We start from the raw sequence: 18,294 nt of genomic DNA on the forward strand, positions 1-18,294 counted from the left end.
TAGTAATAATAATAATAAAACAAGGCTGTAGAGTTAAAGTACTTGCAGACGGACAACCTCATAAAAAATGAGGCTCTCGCCTACCAAAAAGCAACGTGCACTGCCTACCCACCGTATATCTCCGTAGCTGACAAGATTGGCCCGCCCCATATTCTCCACAACTAGTAGAAACTCGCACGTTTTCCAAAAATTTCCAAGCATACATACAAGAAGCGGACTAAGTTCGTACGCCGCATATGCTACGATGACAGGCTTGCAACACGCCGAGACCCTTTTTTTTGTTTTTTTTTGTTTTCGGTGGGCGGAATGGAACGGGATAGGGCCGTTTGCCAAATAAAGAGTCAACGGGGGGCACATACCGGTGAGTATGACTCAGGAATTCCCCCCTCCCATCGCCCCAATCTCACCTTTTCAAGGTGCATAGCACACGACTGATGTGAGACCGAAGCTTGCTTACCACATGGCAGCCTGCTCGCGTCCCGCACCCGAAGGACAAGCCATACCGGAAATTCTAGGCAGGCAGAGGCTCCAGTTACAACGTCGATGAGTGATCACGCATGAATGAGGCTGCATAGGTTTGCACCTCGTAGACTAATATGCTGCTCCTATCCCTTTTGGTAGGTGTTACATGCAAGTAAGACGGCGAGTGATTGGCCATGACGGCATGTGTTCAGCTCTTGGAGCTTCTGAAGATGACATAAAACTTGAGGCTATGTCTGCGAAATAGGTCTAACTTTTTTTACTTACTCTCCTAACATATGCTATAAGTAGGCGGAACCTCTAGCTTAAGTTACGATATACTGATTATCCGTACGCAATCTCGAGTATGCCGACTGAACAGGAAAAGCGTAGGGCGGTGTTAGCTTCGAGGGGCCAGGGTCCTATGTTCTCCCCCCCTCCAAGCTCTCCGAGGGGTAATAGTGTACACGCGCCTCTTAGCAAGACCGCGCCGACAAAACCGGAAAATCCAACCGGTAGAACCGGCCTACCTACAGGACAGCCGTACCACGGTCAACCGCTTGAGGCTGCATCCATCTTAAGCCACCCGCGACTACAACAGGTGACAGGCCTACACCCGCGGAAGGTATCTTGGTGGAAAGGTGTTCACCCCCCAAGAGACGAGCTAGCGCGCCTCCAATGGGTTATGAACCTGCCAGACGCCTATCCCGTCAAACGGCCGAAAGGGAATTTCTAATACCGCGGGTCGCAAACGAAGAAGAGATGTCCAAGATAATCACTACTCAATATTTCTTTTTGCTGAATGCCATTCTACACTCACCACCCCTATATGCCGAGGTTGTGCTTTGAGGTATCTAAAAGAAGAGAATAAACGCAGGAAGCAGAATATACTATATACAAGAAGTTCGCAAGGTCGGGCGCGAGGATAGGGACCGAAGGGGAGATACGATGATGCTAAGGCGCGCAACAACTGTAGGCGGCTGGTCGCTCAACCAACCATTGACTTTCCGATCTCGCTCTGCCAGTCTTTGGCCCTCTCGAACCCGTTCGTGTGGAATTGGTAATCTATCAACGCCTGTCGCACATCTTCGGGGGAGTTCGCCACGAACGGGCCGTACTGGACCACCTTCTGGTTCAGGATCTGGCCGGCAACTATGACGAAGCGCGCGTTTTCCTTTGCGCTCTCGGGTACCTCGACATTCACCACGTCGCCATCCGGCTCGAATACACAGTTGTAGTACTGCGCGACCGTCTGCTTCTTGTCGCCGGAACCGAACACAGCGGATCCTTCTAGCTGGTACGAGAAGGCATTCCAGCCTTTGGGTAGAGGTTGAACCAACTTGCTACCTGGCTGCATTTCCACGTCGAGCAGCCAGACCGGAGTATAGGCTAATTCTTTGAGGCTTTCGACGCCACCAGCTTGTCCTGAGATAACCTTGATGCGAATCTTTCCGCCGTCCAATTCAGCGCTCGGAATCTCGTCTTTTTTCAGATCGCGATATCGAGGCTCGCAGGCTTTGAGGTGGGCGGGTAGGTCGACCCATAATTGCAGGCCGACGTTTGCGCTGCCGTCCGGGTTCTGGCGCGGCATCTCGGCGTGCATGATGCCACGACCCGCTGTCATGAACTGCAAGTCACCAGCCTCGATGGTGCCAGCATGGCCGGCAAAATCCTCGTGGTCGACACCGCCCGTTAGTAGATACGTAATGGTCTCCTGCCCGCGATGTGGGTGGTCTGGGAAGCCTGCGCCGGGTTTGATGCTGAAGTGGTCCAGCATTAGGAAGGGCGAGAAGTTCCGTAATTGCGGCGTTCCTACGCTTCTCCTACTAATAGTTAACTTGCCGTCCGGATCACGTATTCGGCGCATAGCCGTTCTCGGGTCTAACTGACCTAACCCTAGCTCCAGCTCCTTCGGCCTGTTCGACCGCTAGGAATACCTTGCGGATTGCACGCGGGACAGACATCTCAGTTACGACGAGTTTCTCGGATGGGTTATAAAAAGGGGCTTCGGATTCAGATTCGGCGGTGGTCGATTTGGTTACCGTATCACTGTTGGTCACGGCGCTACTGCTACTTCTGCTGTTGTCGTCGTAGGTCTTTAAAGTCTCTAACACGGAATTGAAAGTCGTTGTAGTCAGGTCGATAACTCGTTCCCTAAAGACAACTATAGACAGTATGGCTATAAGAAAGGAAAAGGCGACAGTCCTCATGAGGGGCAGAATGTTAGAGCCTTAGAGGGTGTCTTATGTCTTATACGGGATCGAACAGTAAGACTGAATCAGGTAGGTCGCGAATCAGGGACGAGGGTGGATGCATTATGTAGGCTAGCTAGAAATATCACGAAGATTCGCCCGATCTTGTTTAGTTGACGTTGATTTTTTTTAATAGGGGGGGAAGAAGGAAAACATCACGGGGAGGGAAGCGGGGCAATTAGTTGGTCAGCAATTGCCTTACAAAAAGTGAAAATTCCCGACGGTAGGTACCTACGTTATGGTGGACCATTAGTGCAACTGTGCCAAAATCAAGAAAATCGGTTGCACTATGCCTAATAAGGTAATATAATAAGCAACGCTAAGTGCACAGTACGCTATATACAAAATAATAAGGTTTATTATTATTAATTCAATCTTTAATTGCCTTATACACAACATACAACACATTCAAATAACTTTACGAAAACAACACTTTAGGCGTTACGATTGGTATCATATTATAGCCGTAATTGATGCGAAAATAATGGACCAAACTGCATGTTTATGCGATGTATATTGAGTATTATATTGCTATTAAAGTATCTGGAGTCTGTTTGGAATGACTTTATCGAGTTGCTTTTAAAGGGTATCACGTGCTTGCCTCTCCAGACAAGCGCTATTTGATTCTACTACAACACAATAGCCAAGAGGCCGATTCAAATGCAACTTAAATTATTGTTTTCGCATCAATTAAGGCTATAAAACGATACTAATTGCAATGTCTGGATTGTTGTCTTTGTAAAGTTATTTGAATGTGTTTTGTGTTGTGTGTTGTGTGTATAGGGCAATTGAAGATTGAATTGATAATGGAATCTTTTAATTTGATTGGCTGATGTTGGAGATTAGTCGGATATCAATGCTTACTAAGGCAATCTGATTGGTTAATCTTTTAAACCTTTAGAGAAAGCGGCTTGTATAGCTACGTTTATAGCCTTTTTAATATTTTTACCAGTATTGGGTCAAATCATATGCAACCTGGACCATAATTTTTGTTATTTATCAATTAAAATATTAATGCTTTTTTAGAAAGATTTGGATAAATATTCGTAAAGTTATTGTATTATTAGTCTTAAAAAGGGGCATGTATTACTTTGTATATTATGTATACAGGGCAAATAATTGAGTCTATACTGTACCCTTAATGTTACTATTACCTTATTAGACATAGTGCCACCAATTTTCTTGATTTTGGCACAGTTGCACTAATGGTCCACCATATACGTAGCATCCCCGCCACCAAGCCTTACCAACCCGTTACATCAGCGTCCATTGCCGCGTTTCGAGCCTGCACTTGACCCTAACAGGACACGGCTCCAGCGCTGACTGGCCGCTAGCTATGGCTGACTTAATTCTTCCAAATCTCCAAATTAAATTTCGCACCTCCGAAACGCCGTCAGCCCCGAATACACTTGCTGCTTTGAGAATCTCCTCCGGCAGAATGGAAGATCAATTGTATGGGTGGCCCGGCTGATGGTAGTGTTTTTGACATATTTTCCCTATTATCACAACCGTGGCCATTAATAACATCAACTTCTATTATCATCATAAAGGCGTATTATAAAGTTAAACAGACCGCCAGTTTGCTTACTACTGCATCATCGAAAGTCTACGGTATCTGATCGACGTTGAAATAAAAAAAAGATCTCATTAGATTTCAACTTCATAAGGTTCGACTATACTGAGGCTATAATAGATTGCGGATACCTCGCATTCCCAATCTCGAGTCCGAGCCTATTTTGAAGCAGTGGCCCTCCACTGCTGGATCTCACTCTCACTAATCTCTCTCAACTTATTAACACCAGCCGGTTCGCCCGTGACGGTACCCTTGGCGACCTCAGCAGCCCTGCCTATTACCGTCTTATCTGTAACAGCATATGTGATGGAACTGGTCTTGACTTTTAGCACAGCAATGCGCGGATCGTTCTCGCTTCCGTCATGAACGCCGTCACCTAGGTCTCCCATCCAAGCCTTGAGCGTCGGGCTGTAATACTTCTTCACGACCTCCCGGTCTGTCTCGATGCTCGCCTCGCCCGCGATTGAGGCCCATTGGCCCGAGTTGTCGTAGAATGAGATATTGGTGTGCTTGTCCGCGCTCAACTCGTCCGTCTTGTGCGATTCCGTGTTTGTCGTGAAGGTTAGGTCGATATCACCGCCTTCCTGGGGGTTGGGATATTACGGTTAGTTCTCTGGGCACCGTCTCATTCTAACTTAGACGAACAAAAGAGTACTTGAGTACTTGGACGTGATAGGTAGATACTATCTGCGGGGACTCATTGCTTACCTTTCCTGCGACGGCCATGCATCGAGAGACCAGCTTTCCGCTCGAGGGGTCTCGCGTCGTCATCATGCCGAACTTGAACGACGACACGAATTTAGTTAGATTCTCAACCTTCTCTTTTAGGGATACATCTTTGTCGATATTCTTCTCATAGTAAGGTCCAGACGGCTTGTTACCGGTATTCGTATTTGAGAACGACGACATCTTGCGTGGGGGTTGGTGGTTGAAGGCAATATTTCCAACACGTTGCTGTGAGGGTTGAGTAGATGTTGAAATATATGGTTGATCTGTTGGTTTTCCGAGATGATTTCTTCTACTGATGGGTCTGAGTAAAGCTCGGTGGGAGATGATAGTCTTTTTAAGCATAGCTCCTCGTCTTTATATCGACTAGACCAATCGCTACGTGCGGCAAAGTTGGTTCATCATGGTTCATCATGTCTACTACTTATTGCCCCGCCACTTGGGATTATTAGCTTAGCCTAGGTAGGTTTGTTTCACAGATATCATCATAGAACTGGTTTGGGAGAGGTTGTTGGTCTATGAGATGGCTGTTCAATATTATGACGTCGTTGATGGTTAGAGCGCGTCACGATTACGAACTGAGACTGAATTTTAGACTGGCTCTTCTAAAAAGTACGAAGCTCCGCATATAGATCGACTGGTTAATCATTCGATGTCATATGTGTGTCCCTTACTTCGTGCTAAAGTTGATTTAAACGACAATGAACCTAGGTTCGGTACCTCCTTATATGATACCTAGATCTAACTACTATCCCGAACCGTATGCACATATAGGCTCTCGCTTCTCCTTCAGTCTCTAGCTAGAGCTAAAACATCCAATGTGAGATGAACAAAGACCATGGATTAAAGTTGATGATTTGTTCACTGTTTATCTATTGCTAAGGTATCTTAATCGTTTACATACAAGTAAATCGTATTGCGGAGTTGTAAAACTGCGCGGAGTGAGCAACGACAACTCCGCTCTCGATATTCGCTTTAAAAAGGCCGCTTCGTGTTAGGATAGTACGCGGCCGTGTAATACAAGAATAAAATGGTAGACGCTCTGTAACTCATTAGTATGCAGGCAGATATTTCCTCCTAACTCCCCTGTGACCCATCAGAATTCCAACCTCCTAAACCTAGGTATCCTTTTACAGTTTCGATAAATAAGAAAGTATAAATTGTCGCGTTAAGTATCATGGATATACTCTTCCCACGTAATTGAAGTTTGACGGATCTGACGTGTCTAGCGAGTACTCTAAGATCTCATTGTTAGAGATGCCATAAAACATAGCATCCGGCGACATTGCGATGGCCGTGAAGTTGGTCTCCGGGCCGGATTTGAACTGGAAACTTGAAATAGGGTTCATTTGTTTACCGTCCCAATGACTACCCTCGGTCTTGCCTCCCTGGAGGAGTCCGAGATATAAGGCTTGGTTCCAATTATCCCATCTAGTAGCAGCGAACTGTTGGGACGGAGCTGGGAGTGGTATTCCATCTTGAAGTTCGGTCACTGGAGTATGTCAGCTTGCAGACCTACTCGGGGGGTCTTGAAATAGTATGAATATCATAAATATTCATCAGTATTCTTACCTTTTTGATCAGCGCCATCCCACGTGTCATCGTACGGCGTCATCGTCATACTTCCCGTCTTGCCTGATGACACTTGTTCGGAGACGAGCTCTAGACGGTCGAGCCATGGCCCACGCAACTTGGGGAGGATGGCCAAGCTGGAATTGGCAGCGACATCTTTAGATTCGACCGCTACAGTTGCGCTAGCCCAAGTACTTGAATTGGCCGTCTTTATTGCTCCTTCTGGTCGTTGGTAGGCGACGACCCAAGTACCTTCACAATCGGCGCCCCAACAGCGTTGCCACATCGCCGCTAACTGACCGCCAGGCCAAGTTTCTAGTCTAGCATCATCGAGCGTATCATTATCCCAGCTGTCGGGTCTATTAAGCGCGTCGAAGGAAGCCATAGATCTTATAACGTTACCCGGGTCCGTGAACCATACATGTGTCTCGAACGTTTGCTTATAATCCATAGACGCGCTCGCTAATGGTGTTCCCGGTTGTGGGTTGAGAGGCTTCGTTGTCGCAGCCATCAACTCGGTTAGGTTATTCGTCTTCCACGACTTATTCTTGGAATCCCAACGCCGAGCGATAAGAGAATTATATGCATCCTGGAAAAAGATAGTCCTGTGAATGACCCCATTGGGATCTGTCCAGTTAGATGCGGTTATTTTCGAGTTGTCAAGTATGAGCTTTTCGTCTGTCGAATTCGACGGGAGATCTGTTGAACTGCCATTGTTCGACCCCGACGACCCCGACGACTCCGCTGAATCTGTTGATCCTGACGCATGGTTTTTACTCGCCAAGCCGGCCGGTATTCCTACTACTAGCGCGATAACCACGACGATCACCACTCCTAGAATTATAAAAAATGTTTTCCTTGGAAGGCCACATATTGTCCTTGTTGGAGTTGCCTTCTCTGTAGGGGGATGCTCGCCGTCGAATCCGGCCGCGCCTATTGGCCCGGGTCCATAAGCAGAAGGAGGATATGCGCTGTTTGGATAGGCTGATCCATCAGAATAGATCGTGCTTGCGGGATAGCCTGCGCCGTTGGGATATGCTGCGGCGTTTTGATGGTAAACTGAACCTGCAGCGTAGTTTGGGTCTTTATACGGGCCTGGAACGACACCAGGATATATATGTGATGGATTTACGACTTCTTTCGCGGACTCGGGAGCATAATACGATTGTGTACCCCCCACTGCTACCTGTTCGACAGGAACAGCTTGCGGATAGCTGTGGTCTGGATATTGTATCACCTCCTTCTGGAAGGTCTCTGGGTCCCGCGCAGAGACCTCAAGCGTGCTGTAAGGCGTGTCTTCCGGTGGCTGAGACATGGCGTCGTCTCAAACAACCAATACCGCTAGATTGGCAAGAATTGCTCAGCTCGAGAGAGTTTGGATCCGTGATAGTCTGTGAGAGAGCATGGTCTTCTTTTGGTCAAGAATCACTCGAAATTAGGTTGTCACGACACAGCTGACGCTGTGGCGAGAATGGGCTGGGAACTTTCTTCAGCTCTCGCTCGTACTATGTAGTGAATGTGGCCCAGGGGAGTTATTCAACTGTTTTATGAATCCTTCTATACATATTATATTATAGCAATCCAACCTAGCCTACCGCATCCCATGTCCTAGGCTAGCTCATTATGGATTCGTGTAGTTGCACGCCTACTTCTCAATGCGACTATAGGCAGGGGATATGAAATCCTTCTGGGTCTACATTTCCGCTTATCCTATCCAATCCCATCTCTAAGAAAGCTACGGGGCTGAGGGTGTGCAGGGTGCCCTAAGCACAAGCAGACTCGGACTCTGTGGATAAATCGATCTCTGTACTTTCTAAGTAAGGCATATTCATAGGTATTCCACGAAATAAGTGTCTTCTGTAATAGTTCTCGTGCTGATTTCCAATGCTGCTCTTCCCTAGACTATAGCCGCTTTGCTGTCGAATGATCTGACTAGGTACCTGTTATAATTACTTGACCAGATATCTTCAGCTAATCTCTAGACTAACAAGGTCAGAGCTTTTAACAGCCCTATCAGACTATGCCGCTAGTTACCATAGATTTGTAGCCTAAAAGCTTGGCCTCTTTTACGTACGGGAAATCCGTTTGTAGCAGGCGGTATCAAGTAAGATTGCACCGAGGTTTGCTATCAAAACTCAGCGCAGTCTCACCTTTTTATTCCATTTCAGTACTGTAAGATCGAATCGAGACTTCGTTCAACTTTATTGGATGTCATGATTCCCCCTTTCGTCAGTGGTCAGCATTCCCAGAATCCCTCGTGAAGCCCTTGGGGCCAAGGAATAGAAGCCGAATCGACTATTGGCGGAGTTTGTTGTTGTCGATTAATTGAGTGACGATTACAGGTCCTCTAGTTTTCTGCAGTCTTCGACCATTCCTTCGCCCAATCTAGCTGAACGTGGTATCCTATGTACGGATCCGTACGGCATCGCCTGCGCCCGTTCCTGAATTCGGCAGGGGTTCCCTGTAATGTAAGGGGGGCCGCATGTTCTTTACCCACCTCGCTCTGTAAAAGATCACTGCATGCTCCCCGCAACACAAACAGACATCGCACCTCGTTGGATCAGCAGCCGCGCTGAATAAAGTGTTATAATAGAGGGCCAACAGGGCGGCAATTCACCTACTCTAGTGCTCTTGTTTGGGTTTAGTATAAACTCACAGCCTCAGTAAACGCGACAGGAAGTATTTAAAGGAATTTTAAGGTCTACCTACGAGTTACCTACGTATTTAGATGATTGTAACAGGCTTGTTAGATTAGTAGCGTTTTCAGAGCCTCGGTGATGGTCCGTACAGTAAGCAGTGTTTATAGTAGCATCGACATTTTACCCCTGAGATGGCCAATAAATGACCTCGAGGAGTTCCTTTAAACTTCCTTCCTCGTGACTAGCTTAACTGGCTTGACTGGATTGCGCCGGGTTAAGATCCGTATCAAATCGTAGCAGGTTCTGCCTTGTTCTAATGGCTCACACCCCTTGAAACCACGCACGGCAGCGTGCTCGGTCCCGATTCCCGACCCTCTGTCATATATCTACTAATATTATCTCCTACTGGAACGTCGTTAACGTCTTGCTACAAAGGTCTAATGCCGATCGAACGCAAGTTATAATATAAAGGACCGGTATATATAACGGACGGGTACCGCGGCTATTTCTTAATGTATCTATCGTAGTCTTAAACTAGTATGTATGTCGTCCGACGCCGATTAATATGGGCGTTTCAATCCCGAAACTGTTGAGAAATAAAATAACGAGATGTGAAATTGGAAGTCCTGGACGAGTTACATAGTAAGTTAACCCCGCAAGCGACGGCGAAAGAGACGAAACACGGTCCGTCCCCCCCAAACCAGACCGCAAGCATGTGAGAAACATAAAACCGGTCGATTACTCTCTATTCTACTTTTCGATAATGAGCGTTGCGGCCTAGAATTCGCAGGGTATTTCCCAGTTATCAACCAACAGCTTATCATCCCGTGCCGTACGTAGGTAGCTATCGCGGTCTATTACGACTCCTTGAGGTCTAGTAATATATCAGTAACCGCCTCGTTATTATCAATTACCACCCGAACTATAGCATCAGCCGCGGTCTATGTAGTCGCTAGTCTCGGTCGCATAGGTACCGGGTAGTTTCGGGATCGAGTGGCGGAGATCCAAGAACCTGAACTTTATTATGCTCCCGTTTAGAAAAGAGCCGCACATATGGGGAGAGGATTATAACAGCGAGGCTATCCTCAAAGGCTCCAAGTAGCATACGTCATAATTATACCTAGAAACTAGCGATTGTGCTCGAAGATAGGTAGACACGCAATACGAGCCATTGATAGTAACACTTCTGTATGGCCTATGTATCATCTTGGAATCGCACAACCTCATTTACACGAAGGGTTCGGACTATATAGATTTAAGTTCAAGTGGTTGAAGTCAACTTCTACCCCTCGGACTCCTTTACCCAACAAATTCCAACTACTATCATTAAGAAAATATACCAGGACGATGTGTATCTCCGATAGATGGCCTCCCCCAGTAACAGATCACACAGAACTTTTCTCAACTCCAGAATAGCTACCTGGTAGTTGTCAGTCACTTCACTACACATAATTACCACATCGTCATGATGTCAACTCCAGATTCGTACTCAACTAGTTCTCTTGAGCATTTATTTGACCGTTGTCATCATCATAGGAATTTCGCGGCTCGTACCCAATGTGCCGGTCCTCTCTTTCATCGCGATTCCTTCGAATTATATCGAGAAAGAAGTGTTCGCAGGGCCCAGGAAAGAAACGCGGGCGGTTGGGAATTCGACGAGGAACAGGAAGATGAGGAGAGCATCAAGAAAGTTTCTCTGCTGAGCCAATTCGTTGCCCGAATCCGCCAAGCTTGGGCCGCGTTGCCATGTTCATCGACTTCAAGAAACCGACAGAAGAACCAAGCAGGAAACTCGATACCACGCAAGGATAGACACGCACGATTTGCCGACGAGGACTCGAGTCCAGCATCGTAGCATCACACTAATGTTCAACATAGAAACACAATTACCTCCGAAAGGTAAACGACAGAAGAGCCGCACAACATTCCTTATGTTACAACCGCACTACTCGGCGACGAAGTCTTCAAAAAGAGATTATATATCAAGGTTCAATATACGGAGCGAACGAGGCGAAAGAACACTATCTACCTTAATAGCGAGCGAGGGGTCAACAGGAATCCCTGTCTATTTGTCACTCATCACTCAAGAACAGGCAAATGGAGAGGGGACTCGGTGTGATAGGTGTGATAGCTGGTAACTTATCTACGATAGTTCGATAATCGAATATTAAATCTTTGACATCGTACGAGTCGTCAGTAAAAGGGCCGCTCCACTTAGAAATCAATAAGAGAAGGTATGTAAAGGTTGCCCAACTCCACCTCAGTAAATCCATTCATGCCAATAAGGCGACCATCAGTTTGAATGATCTAAGGCCTTAAAAGCCGAGCCCCGAAAGCTGACATATTAACATAAATGACTGTAATGAGTTCTTGTTTCTTTACGACCAGTCATCAGTCTCCGGCTTTCATAGGTAGCTAATGAATAAGACCTTTACGACTATGAGCTGACCTCAAAGGGTTTTATAATTAACATAAAGATTACCTTATATAATATAATATTAGCGCACTGTAGCCCTGCGTTGTCAATTCTCCGAATCTGCGAGGCCTTAAAGCCTAAGGAACACGAGAGATAACATATTTCCCCGTGCTTTTCCAATAGATGCGGTCCACGATCTTCGGCGCTCGCTAAATCGGCCACTTCATCTATGTAAGTCGGGCCGCTTTGTGCCTGCAGGACACGTGCTACGATCCAGAAAACCGTTGGGTAGTATTTAGGTCTTTTCTTTTTTTTCTTTTTCTTTTTCGTTTCATACGCTTACATAGCTTATTACGATAGGATAGGTTAGGCTTTTATTCTTTACATGCTTCCGTGTAGGACGTAGGACTTGGTCTTGGAACCGCGACAAGTTGTATAAAACTGCAGGGGGTTACGCACTGAAGCGATGATCCTACCGCTCTCATTTAACATTGGAAACTGGTATTCACGTAAAATCGTTCCATATCTTACGACAATATCTAAAATCAAGTTCCAACTAAAAATTTAACTCTACGAAAGACTTCTTGATGTCAAGGCGTAACCAGTCAGAAAGGCGTCAAAAAAGCTGGCGCACCTTTATGTACATAGTACTAACAATTATCCTGGTAGGTGAGCCACCTTTTTTGACGTCCTTCTGCCAGTTGAGCTAGCTTGTTTTCCTTATTCGAAAAATGGCTAACAGAGCTGGTTCGCGGAGTAGGCCCGCTGTATCTGGCGCCGAACGAATCAGGCTCGAGTCCCTTTCCCATTTATTTTATTTTTGGAAATCTGCATCGCCCAAGCAGGCAGCGAAGCTAGGTACTTACATGGTATAACTTACATGGTAGGTATAGATAGGTAGTCATGTGTCCCCGACGCGGAGTAACGCAACACTAGCTTCTGCTGCTGCTGCTGCTGCTGCTGCTGCTCTCTGTTACCTTAGCCTTACATACCCTACATATATACAATTCATATATACATTATGCATACTATTACTTATATCTTAGGGTCATATCTTGAAAGGGGGTTAGCTATTCTCAATTAAGACTACCGGCCGTGCTAAACTACCGGCTTAGATATTTTGAGTAAACCCAAGAGGCCCCCCCAAAAGTGAACTTTGAACCATATGCTCCTCCAACCATGAAGGACAGGCTCCAATCATCGACAAGCTTCGAGTTTATAAAGTTTGGTCTCGAAGAGCCTCCTGACCAGCCGGACCAGAGCCTGTCCGTACAGAGAGATGCTTTCTGGAGCTACTGCGGCCCTTTGCTCTCCACACTAGATGACCTCCCATCTAGCTTCCACGACTGGGCCCACGCTGCTCTGTCCGGCTCCTTACTTCCGCTCCTACTCCCCTTCCTAACCTTCGTCAACGAGTTCATCCGAACAAATGGCCTTGATCACTACTGGCTCACCATCCGCGCGACGAAAGCGACCACGGAATACAACAAGCCTAGATGGCACACGGACGACATGTTCTTTAATAGGAGTAGTGGTGACGGTGGCGGTATTTGGGCCCGGAGAAGATCGCTAGTGGTGGGTGGTAGAGAAAAGACAGAGTTGGACCTACAGACAGACTGGAAGTTATGCGCTACACTACTCGGCCCCGCAACCATGTTCATTCCCGCCGAGCACCAGGCAGCAGCTCGCGCAACGTGTCGCTCGACGAAGCGTGATCTAGCTACGGATCACATGTGCACCTCAGTCCGTTGTGTTGGGTGTGGGGCGACGGCCGAAGCTGTCCGGGATAAGCTCACGACCGAGTTCGCCCCCCTAGGCCTGGTTCAAGCGGAACCGGGCGAGTGCAGCATATTCCGCATCGGCCAGGAACGCGGTGCCGTGCACTCGGAGCCCTGTATGAGTAGAGGAGATCGGATATTCATCAACGTCGTGCCGGGTAAGAGAGACGAGCTGTCTTCTCTGCTGGCCAAATGGGGGATGCCTTTTCCAAGGTCGTGGTTTATCGCCCCAGGCGTCTTACGTGGTCATGGATTAACGTGATTGGTGAGGTACACGCCAGGAGGTCAAGGGGGGCTTAACACTGTAGTAATTGAGCATGAGCATTGTTACGGGCTCTATCAGGAGGGTTTGAAATGGATGTAGGAGAAGGAGACCAGCCGGGACTGGAGAAGGATAACACCTATCTTCTTTTCCTTATTGCATTTTTATCTAGTTTTCTAACGTGAACATGATCGAATGGATATCCAGGCTATACACTACTGTGACCGACAATCCTCAAAAAAGGGCAACAAGGGTACCGGAGTTAAACTCCCTTTTCGTCTTATGTGCGTGAATACCGCTCCAAAGAAACCACCTACTACCTGAGGTATCCTGCTTAAGTATCTGCTAAGGAGGCGGAAAAGGCAGGAGGAACGCTACGGATACAGATAGAGGAAACGAGAGGAATAGAATAGATGGGGTAGACGGATGAACGGCAATGAGAGATACATAACATAAGGATACGGCGAACAAATGAAAGACATTAAACTCCGAATGAAAGCAAGAGAAAAAAGGAGGTATTAATTAAATTTTATTTATTTGTTAGACGGGGAACCTACATCGAACAGTTTAAAAGAGACAGTTAAACATTAAACATCTTTAACACGTTCGAAACCAGCGAACGAGTCTCATGCTATATCATCACGTCGTCACATAGAGCGGCCTCATATCCAGTTATGTCCAATCGCTTGCCGGGTTTTCTCAGCCTCTCTGGCTCTCCTCGTCTCTCGGTCCTGGTTGACAAGGAAACCCAACAAGTGCATGATCCTAATGCAGCGGTCAAACTGGATGTCTTCGGGGCCCTTTGCTATCTCGGCATCTAAGATGACATCGAACACCTCGCCCCGGGCAGTTGTCAAGAAACTCATGATTCGCAGGGCAAACATTGACACATGGGGTAGGAGCTCGTATGGCGCCGACTTGCACTCATCTTCTACTGCCTCCTTTAACGTCTTCACCTTGTTTCGAACCACAGACGACGTGCGAAGGCTTTGCAAGTAGTCGTCGACATTCTTCCAGTCGGGCAACTCCCTATTCATGGAGGCCGCCGTAAGACACCTATTCATGTAAAGCCGGAACGCTTCCTTAACTTCATCGACCTCAATCAACGCCTCCGCATCACGCCGGCTCTTCAACCTCAGGGAGATTTGAAGCGACTTAACCGTCTCCGGATGCCTGGCGAACATTTTGTATGGTATCTTAAGGAGTTGATTAAGGTCTGACTTGGCTAAGGTATGAATTATTAAGGTCTGATTTGGTTTAGATCGGACTACTACTATGCGTTAGGCTTGTATTTATAGCCCATGGGGTGTGCCTATTTCAAAGCAATACTTAGTCATTGCTAGAATATCTCATGCACAAAGCACTAGTTTTCCCAAGTTGTTTGTTGTTTGCTGTTCTAAAACGGTTACCGGGATTTGGTTCTTGCTGAACCGAGACGGAATCTAGACAATGCCTTAGTGAGATAGTGGTGTACAATGGGATTGTTCGCCCCTCAAAGGGGTAGTCGTAGTATACAATGATTTCGTAGGCCGACATCAAAATGAGCGTCTATAGGGGAGAGCACCACCCCTTCACGTCATATCTATCTTTCCTCTGTCTTGCCGCTCAAATAATCCGTGAATGTACAACCATATCCCATAATATGTCGAATTAATTCGCTGGGCGAGTAGATACCCGTTGGAACAGGTTAATCCATTCATCATCTGCAAGATGCTGCTCCACGGACGAAATCGCTTCCAGCGAAGGGTCATTCCCAAATTTCGAGTCATCTCCCCCGTAAAAATTGTCCAACGTGTAAGGGAAATTAAAATCTAAAAGTAGAGGGTCTTTACCAAGTTAGCACCTTCTTCGTCACAGGTAGATATATGGGAATGGAAGCGGATTAAAATAGTGGCTTTTGGAGCAGCATACCTTGCAAAGCGAACATCGGACTTAGCTCGTCCTCTACGCTAGCCGGGCTCGCCGTGGGGGTGCCCGTGATTTCGAGGACCAGGTTGATCGCTTTGATAGCCCTCCGAGCGTTTCTAGATACAGCGCTGTACCTCTTCCAGCATCCCGCAGATATTACGAGGAGTTTGTTAACCTCTTCTGTGCTTGTTCCCTCTACTGCGCTTTTAGGAGTATCGGCGATCTGTTTAACATAAGCACATACAATACTAGTTGCTAGGAGAAACTCGTTATTCATCACAGATGAAAGTTTCCAGCGAGTCTCGTATAACAAGCCACCTGGCTTGACTAGTTCATAAACTGTATGCTGATATTCAAGAACCTTCACGGCCGCTTTCAAGCAGACTCCTCGCGAGTAACCGTAACGTTCATTTTGGATGGGTACCATAAAGTACTTCTTATGTAGCACGATTTTCAGCCGGAGGAAGCAGATGTCCAACCAAATTCTTTGCATTACCAAGTTTGGAGGGTCTGCGATGGATAGATGTATAGGCTGCATCCTTAAGGGTGGTGGAATGCGGAGCTGATCAGCCTGTACCCTTTGGTCCATTACATGGGTCTCTTCATATTTGTGAGGCCTTGTATCAGTCGCCAGGTCGCGAACCTTTTCCCAGAGACGTGAGATGCGGCTCCTAGTAATTATATATAAAACTGCCAACTTGGTTAAATTTCTAGAATTGCCTTGGGTCTTATGTTTGGTACGGGAAGCAAAGTTACTAACCTGGCGTCACTTCTGTCTCAGGCCGAGACGGAGGAAGTTCAGTTGTTCCCTCATCAAAATCAGAGTCCGCAAGGTTGTGTGGTTCTTCTGTATCTATCTGGTTGTCTTTTAGTATACTCGGAAGGCCCATTTGGGAGGCAAAGATAAGATTCGCCTGGTATAGCGCCGCCCATGTTCGTCTTCTCATCTCACCATCGAAGGGTGATATGACTGGAAAGTTTTTAGGGTCTCTATGATATCCCATCCTCATAGCAATGCTTATGATCATGCTCAGTAAAAGATGGGTACCAAAATCCGAATCCTCTTGGAGGAAATGTTCTATAGCAACATAGAGAATTAGAGTCTGTAAGACATTCTCACCGCCCCTGGTGTACTTTCCTAGTGTTAGACACTGGACAACCTTCTCCCGATATGATCGTACAAGGAGCGTATTCTCTGCGTTAGGGGGTAGGGCGCCCGGATCGTGATCGCCGTTGCGTTGTAAAAGCATAGACGAAAAACACATGATGGCGAACAAGAGCCCTATCCACATGATCGGAGCTGCGAAGGGGTCTTCCCAAAACTGGATATACTTATAGCAACATCTGTTAGCAACCAGAAATTATCGGATATGCGAAACATGGTAGTCACCTGTCGAATAAACTGGCCGCTGTGTAATAATGCTAGATAGAATAATTAGCTCTAACATGTTGCTCTGGTCTAAAATAAGCACATAAATATTACCTGGTGTTAAATCGAGAGATGAAAAGAATTTCGAAATTAATGAATCGGCCACACTTCGCGCTGGCAGTATGCTTAAGATCTCTCCCTTGCTAGACTGAGCAAACCGGCCGTATAACAACAGCGGACAAGGCCCATAATCAGGAATAGGTTGTAAGGGGATCTGGGAGTGCGGTCCTGATTCCGGACCATCTTGAAAATAGTCCTTTAGTTCGGAGATGCTGTCTAAGAGAGCAGTCCAATGTGCACCATCGACGTAGCTAACGCCGGCGGGGCTGTCCGTTAGTGTACCACCGTTGGGTGGTTCTCCCGACGCGCCGGCCTCGGAGTCGGGGGATCCTTCGGTGGTCTCGGGGAGTGCTTGGACATTGGATGAGTTCTTAGATGCTGCCCGTTGCATAAGAACATGCACAAGTCCTTCTAGCTCACGGATTCGATTCTGCACTGTGGAATGGGTATCACGGTCCGAGGTGCGTGATGTGGCATCCGGAGGATAACTGCAGGAAGCGGCAAGTCCCCGGAGGGAACATGTCCTGCAAGGCTGTTGTCGATCACATTTAACCCTAGACACTGATGTGAGCAGGGCAACTTATTTGGGGCTAATGTTAGAATGGTAACATACTTCCGCCGGCGACATGAACCACATGAGAGCTGAACGCGATTATTAGTTATACACACCACTACTCGCTCTCTCATAATACTTACCTGAGGTTTATCCCGTCTTCGATTTGGTGGGGGTAAGGGGCGATGTCTTGGAGGAGTTGCCGACATTCTTTTTGCATATTACCGGATACGGCCGCTCTGGCTTTCTCATGCGAAGAAGAATTTCTCTGGACGGTGATGACTGAGAATGAGACGGTGTATGGACAACCAACAAGAGTCAGTGAAGGCATTTAATCCGACATATCCGACCGTCCGGGACCGTCCGAACATCCGCAACCCCACGTCTTTCTAGCCATTAAAGAGACTTCATAATATTTTCATCTCATAACTCGGTTTTATTTACTAAATTATCGATCAAGAACTTAAACATTTAATTTCTAAATGAGATAGGAACTTTATGAGGAGGACCTTGTTTAACTCATTTGAGGTAAACTTGAGCCAAATGTTTTTTGATGTTTTTAAGTTACTTTTTTTTCTCAAAAAGCTGTGAAATGAAAAGTTACCATTAAAATGTACCAATAGATGAATTTCGTGCAAACCGATGCCGTTTATAATGCCAAATACAC

The 18,294-nt window shown here is 46.6% G+C and overlaps 7 protein-coding genes across 7 annotated transcripts; 2 read left to right on the forward strand and 5 right to left on the reverse strand.

Moving 5' to 3' along the window:
* Positions 1-569: 569 nt before the first annotated feature.
* Positions 570-1,321, forward strand: F4817DRAFT_10213 (uncharacterized protein). The gene is made up of 2 exons (XM_049297352.1): positions 570-617; positions 769-1,321. Exon 2 carries the CDS (start codon positions 827-829, stop codon positions 1,193-1,195), a length of 369 nt encoding a protein of 122 aa, XP_049164035.1. The 5' UTR covers positions 570-617; positions 769-826; the 3' UTR covers positions 1,196-1,321.
* A 126-nt stretch (positions 1,322-1,447) lies between these two features.
* F4817DRAFT_355654 (uncharacterized protein) lies at positions 1,448-2,423 on the reverse strand (the record flags this gene model as incomplete). Its single annotated transcript, XM_049305683.1, has 2 exons — positions 1,448-2,282; positions 2,350-2,423. The coding sequence occupies 2 exons, from the start codon at positions 2,421-2,423 to the stop codon at positions 1,448-1,450; spliced, it is 909 nt and encodes a 302-aa protein (XP_049164036.1).
* Positions 2,424-4,074: 1,651 nt separating this feature from the next.
* On the reverse strand, positions 4,075-5,649 carry F4817DRAFT_322832 (uncharacterized protein). The gene is made up of 2 exons (XM_049301453.1): positions 4,993-5,649; positions 4,075-4,868 (listed from the first exon to the last, which is right to left on the reverse strand). Exons 1-2 carry the CDS (start codon positions 5,353-5,355, stop codon positions 4,443-4,445), a joined length of 789 nt encoding a protein of 262 aa, XP_049164037.1. The 5' UTR covers positions 5,356-5,649; the 3' UTR covers positions 4,075-4,442.
* A 536-nt stretch (positions 5,650-6,185) lies between these two features.
* On the reverse strand, positions 6,186-7,897 carry F4817DRAFT_311190 (uncharacterized protein; the record flags this gene model as incomplete). The annotated part of the gene is made up of 2 exons (XM_049299964.1): positions 6,186-6,502; positions 6,583-7,897. The coding sequence occupies 2 exons, from the start codon at positions 7,895-7,897 to the stop codon at positions 6,186-6,188; spliced, it is 1,632 nt and encodes a 543-aa protein (XP_049164038.1).
* Positions 7,898-12,286: 4,389 nt separating this feature from the next.
* Positions 12,287-13,771, forward strand: F4817DRAFT_10360 (uncharacterized protein). Its single transcript, XM_049297369.1, has 2 exons — positions 12,287-12,302; positions 12,753-13,771. The coding sequence occupies exon 2, from the start codon at positions 12,817-12,819 to the stop codon at positions 13,675-13,677; it is 861 nt and encodes a 286-aa protein (XP_049164039.1). The 5' UTR covers positions 12,287-12,302; positions 12,753-12,816; the 3' UTR covers positions 13,678-13,771.
* Positions 13,772-14,008: 237 nt separating this feature from the next.
* Positions 14,009-15,094, reverse strand: F4817DRAFT_10336 (uncharacterized protein). Its single transcript, XM_049297367.1, has one exon. It carries the CDS (start codon positions 14,859-14,861, stop codon positions 14,340-14,342), a length of 522 nt encoding a protein of 173 aa, XP_049164040.1. The 5' UTR covers positions 14,862-15,094; the 3' UTR covers positions 14,009-14,339.
* Positions 15,095-18,294, reverse strand: F4817DRAFT_10341 (uncharacterized protein). Its single transcript, XM_049297368.1, has 7 exons — positions 17,771-18,294; positions 17,688-17,716; positions 17,069-17,628; positions 16,976-17,007; positions 16,346-16,916; positions 15,589-16,275; positions 15,095-15,503 (listed from the first exon to the last, which is right to left on the reverse strand). The coding sequence occupies exons 1-7, from the start codon at positions 17,834-17,836 to the stop codon at positions 15,328-15,330; spliced, it is 2,121 nt and encodes a 706-aa protein (XP_049164041.1). The 5' UTR covers positions 17,837-18,294; the 3' UTR covers positions 15,095-15,327.

The sequence above is a fragment of the Daldinia loculata genome (assembly GCF_022478755.1).
Source record: "Daldinia loculata strain CBS 113971 unplaced genomic scaffold F4817scaffold_1, whole genome shotgun sequence".
Classification (NCBI taxonomy): domain Eukaryota; kingdom Fungi; phylum Ascomycota; class Sordariomycetes; order Xylariales; family Hypoxylaceae; genus Daldinia; species Daldinia loculata.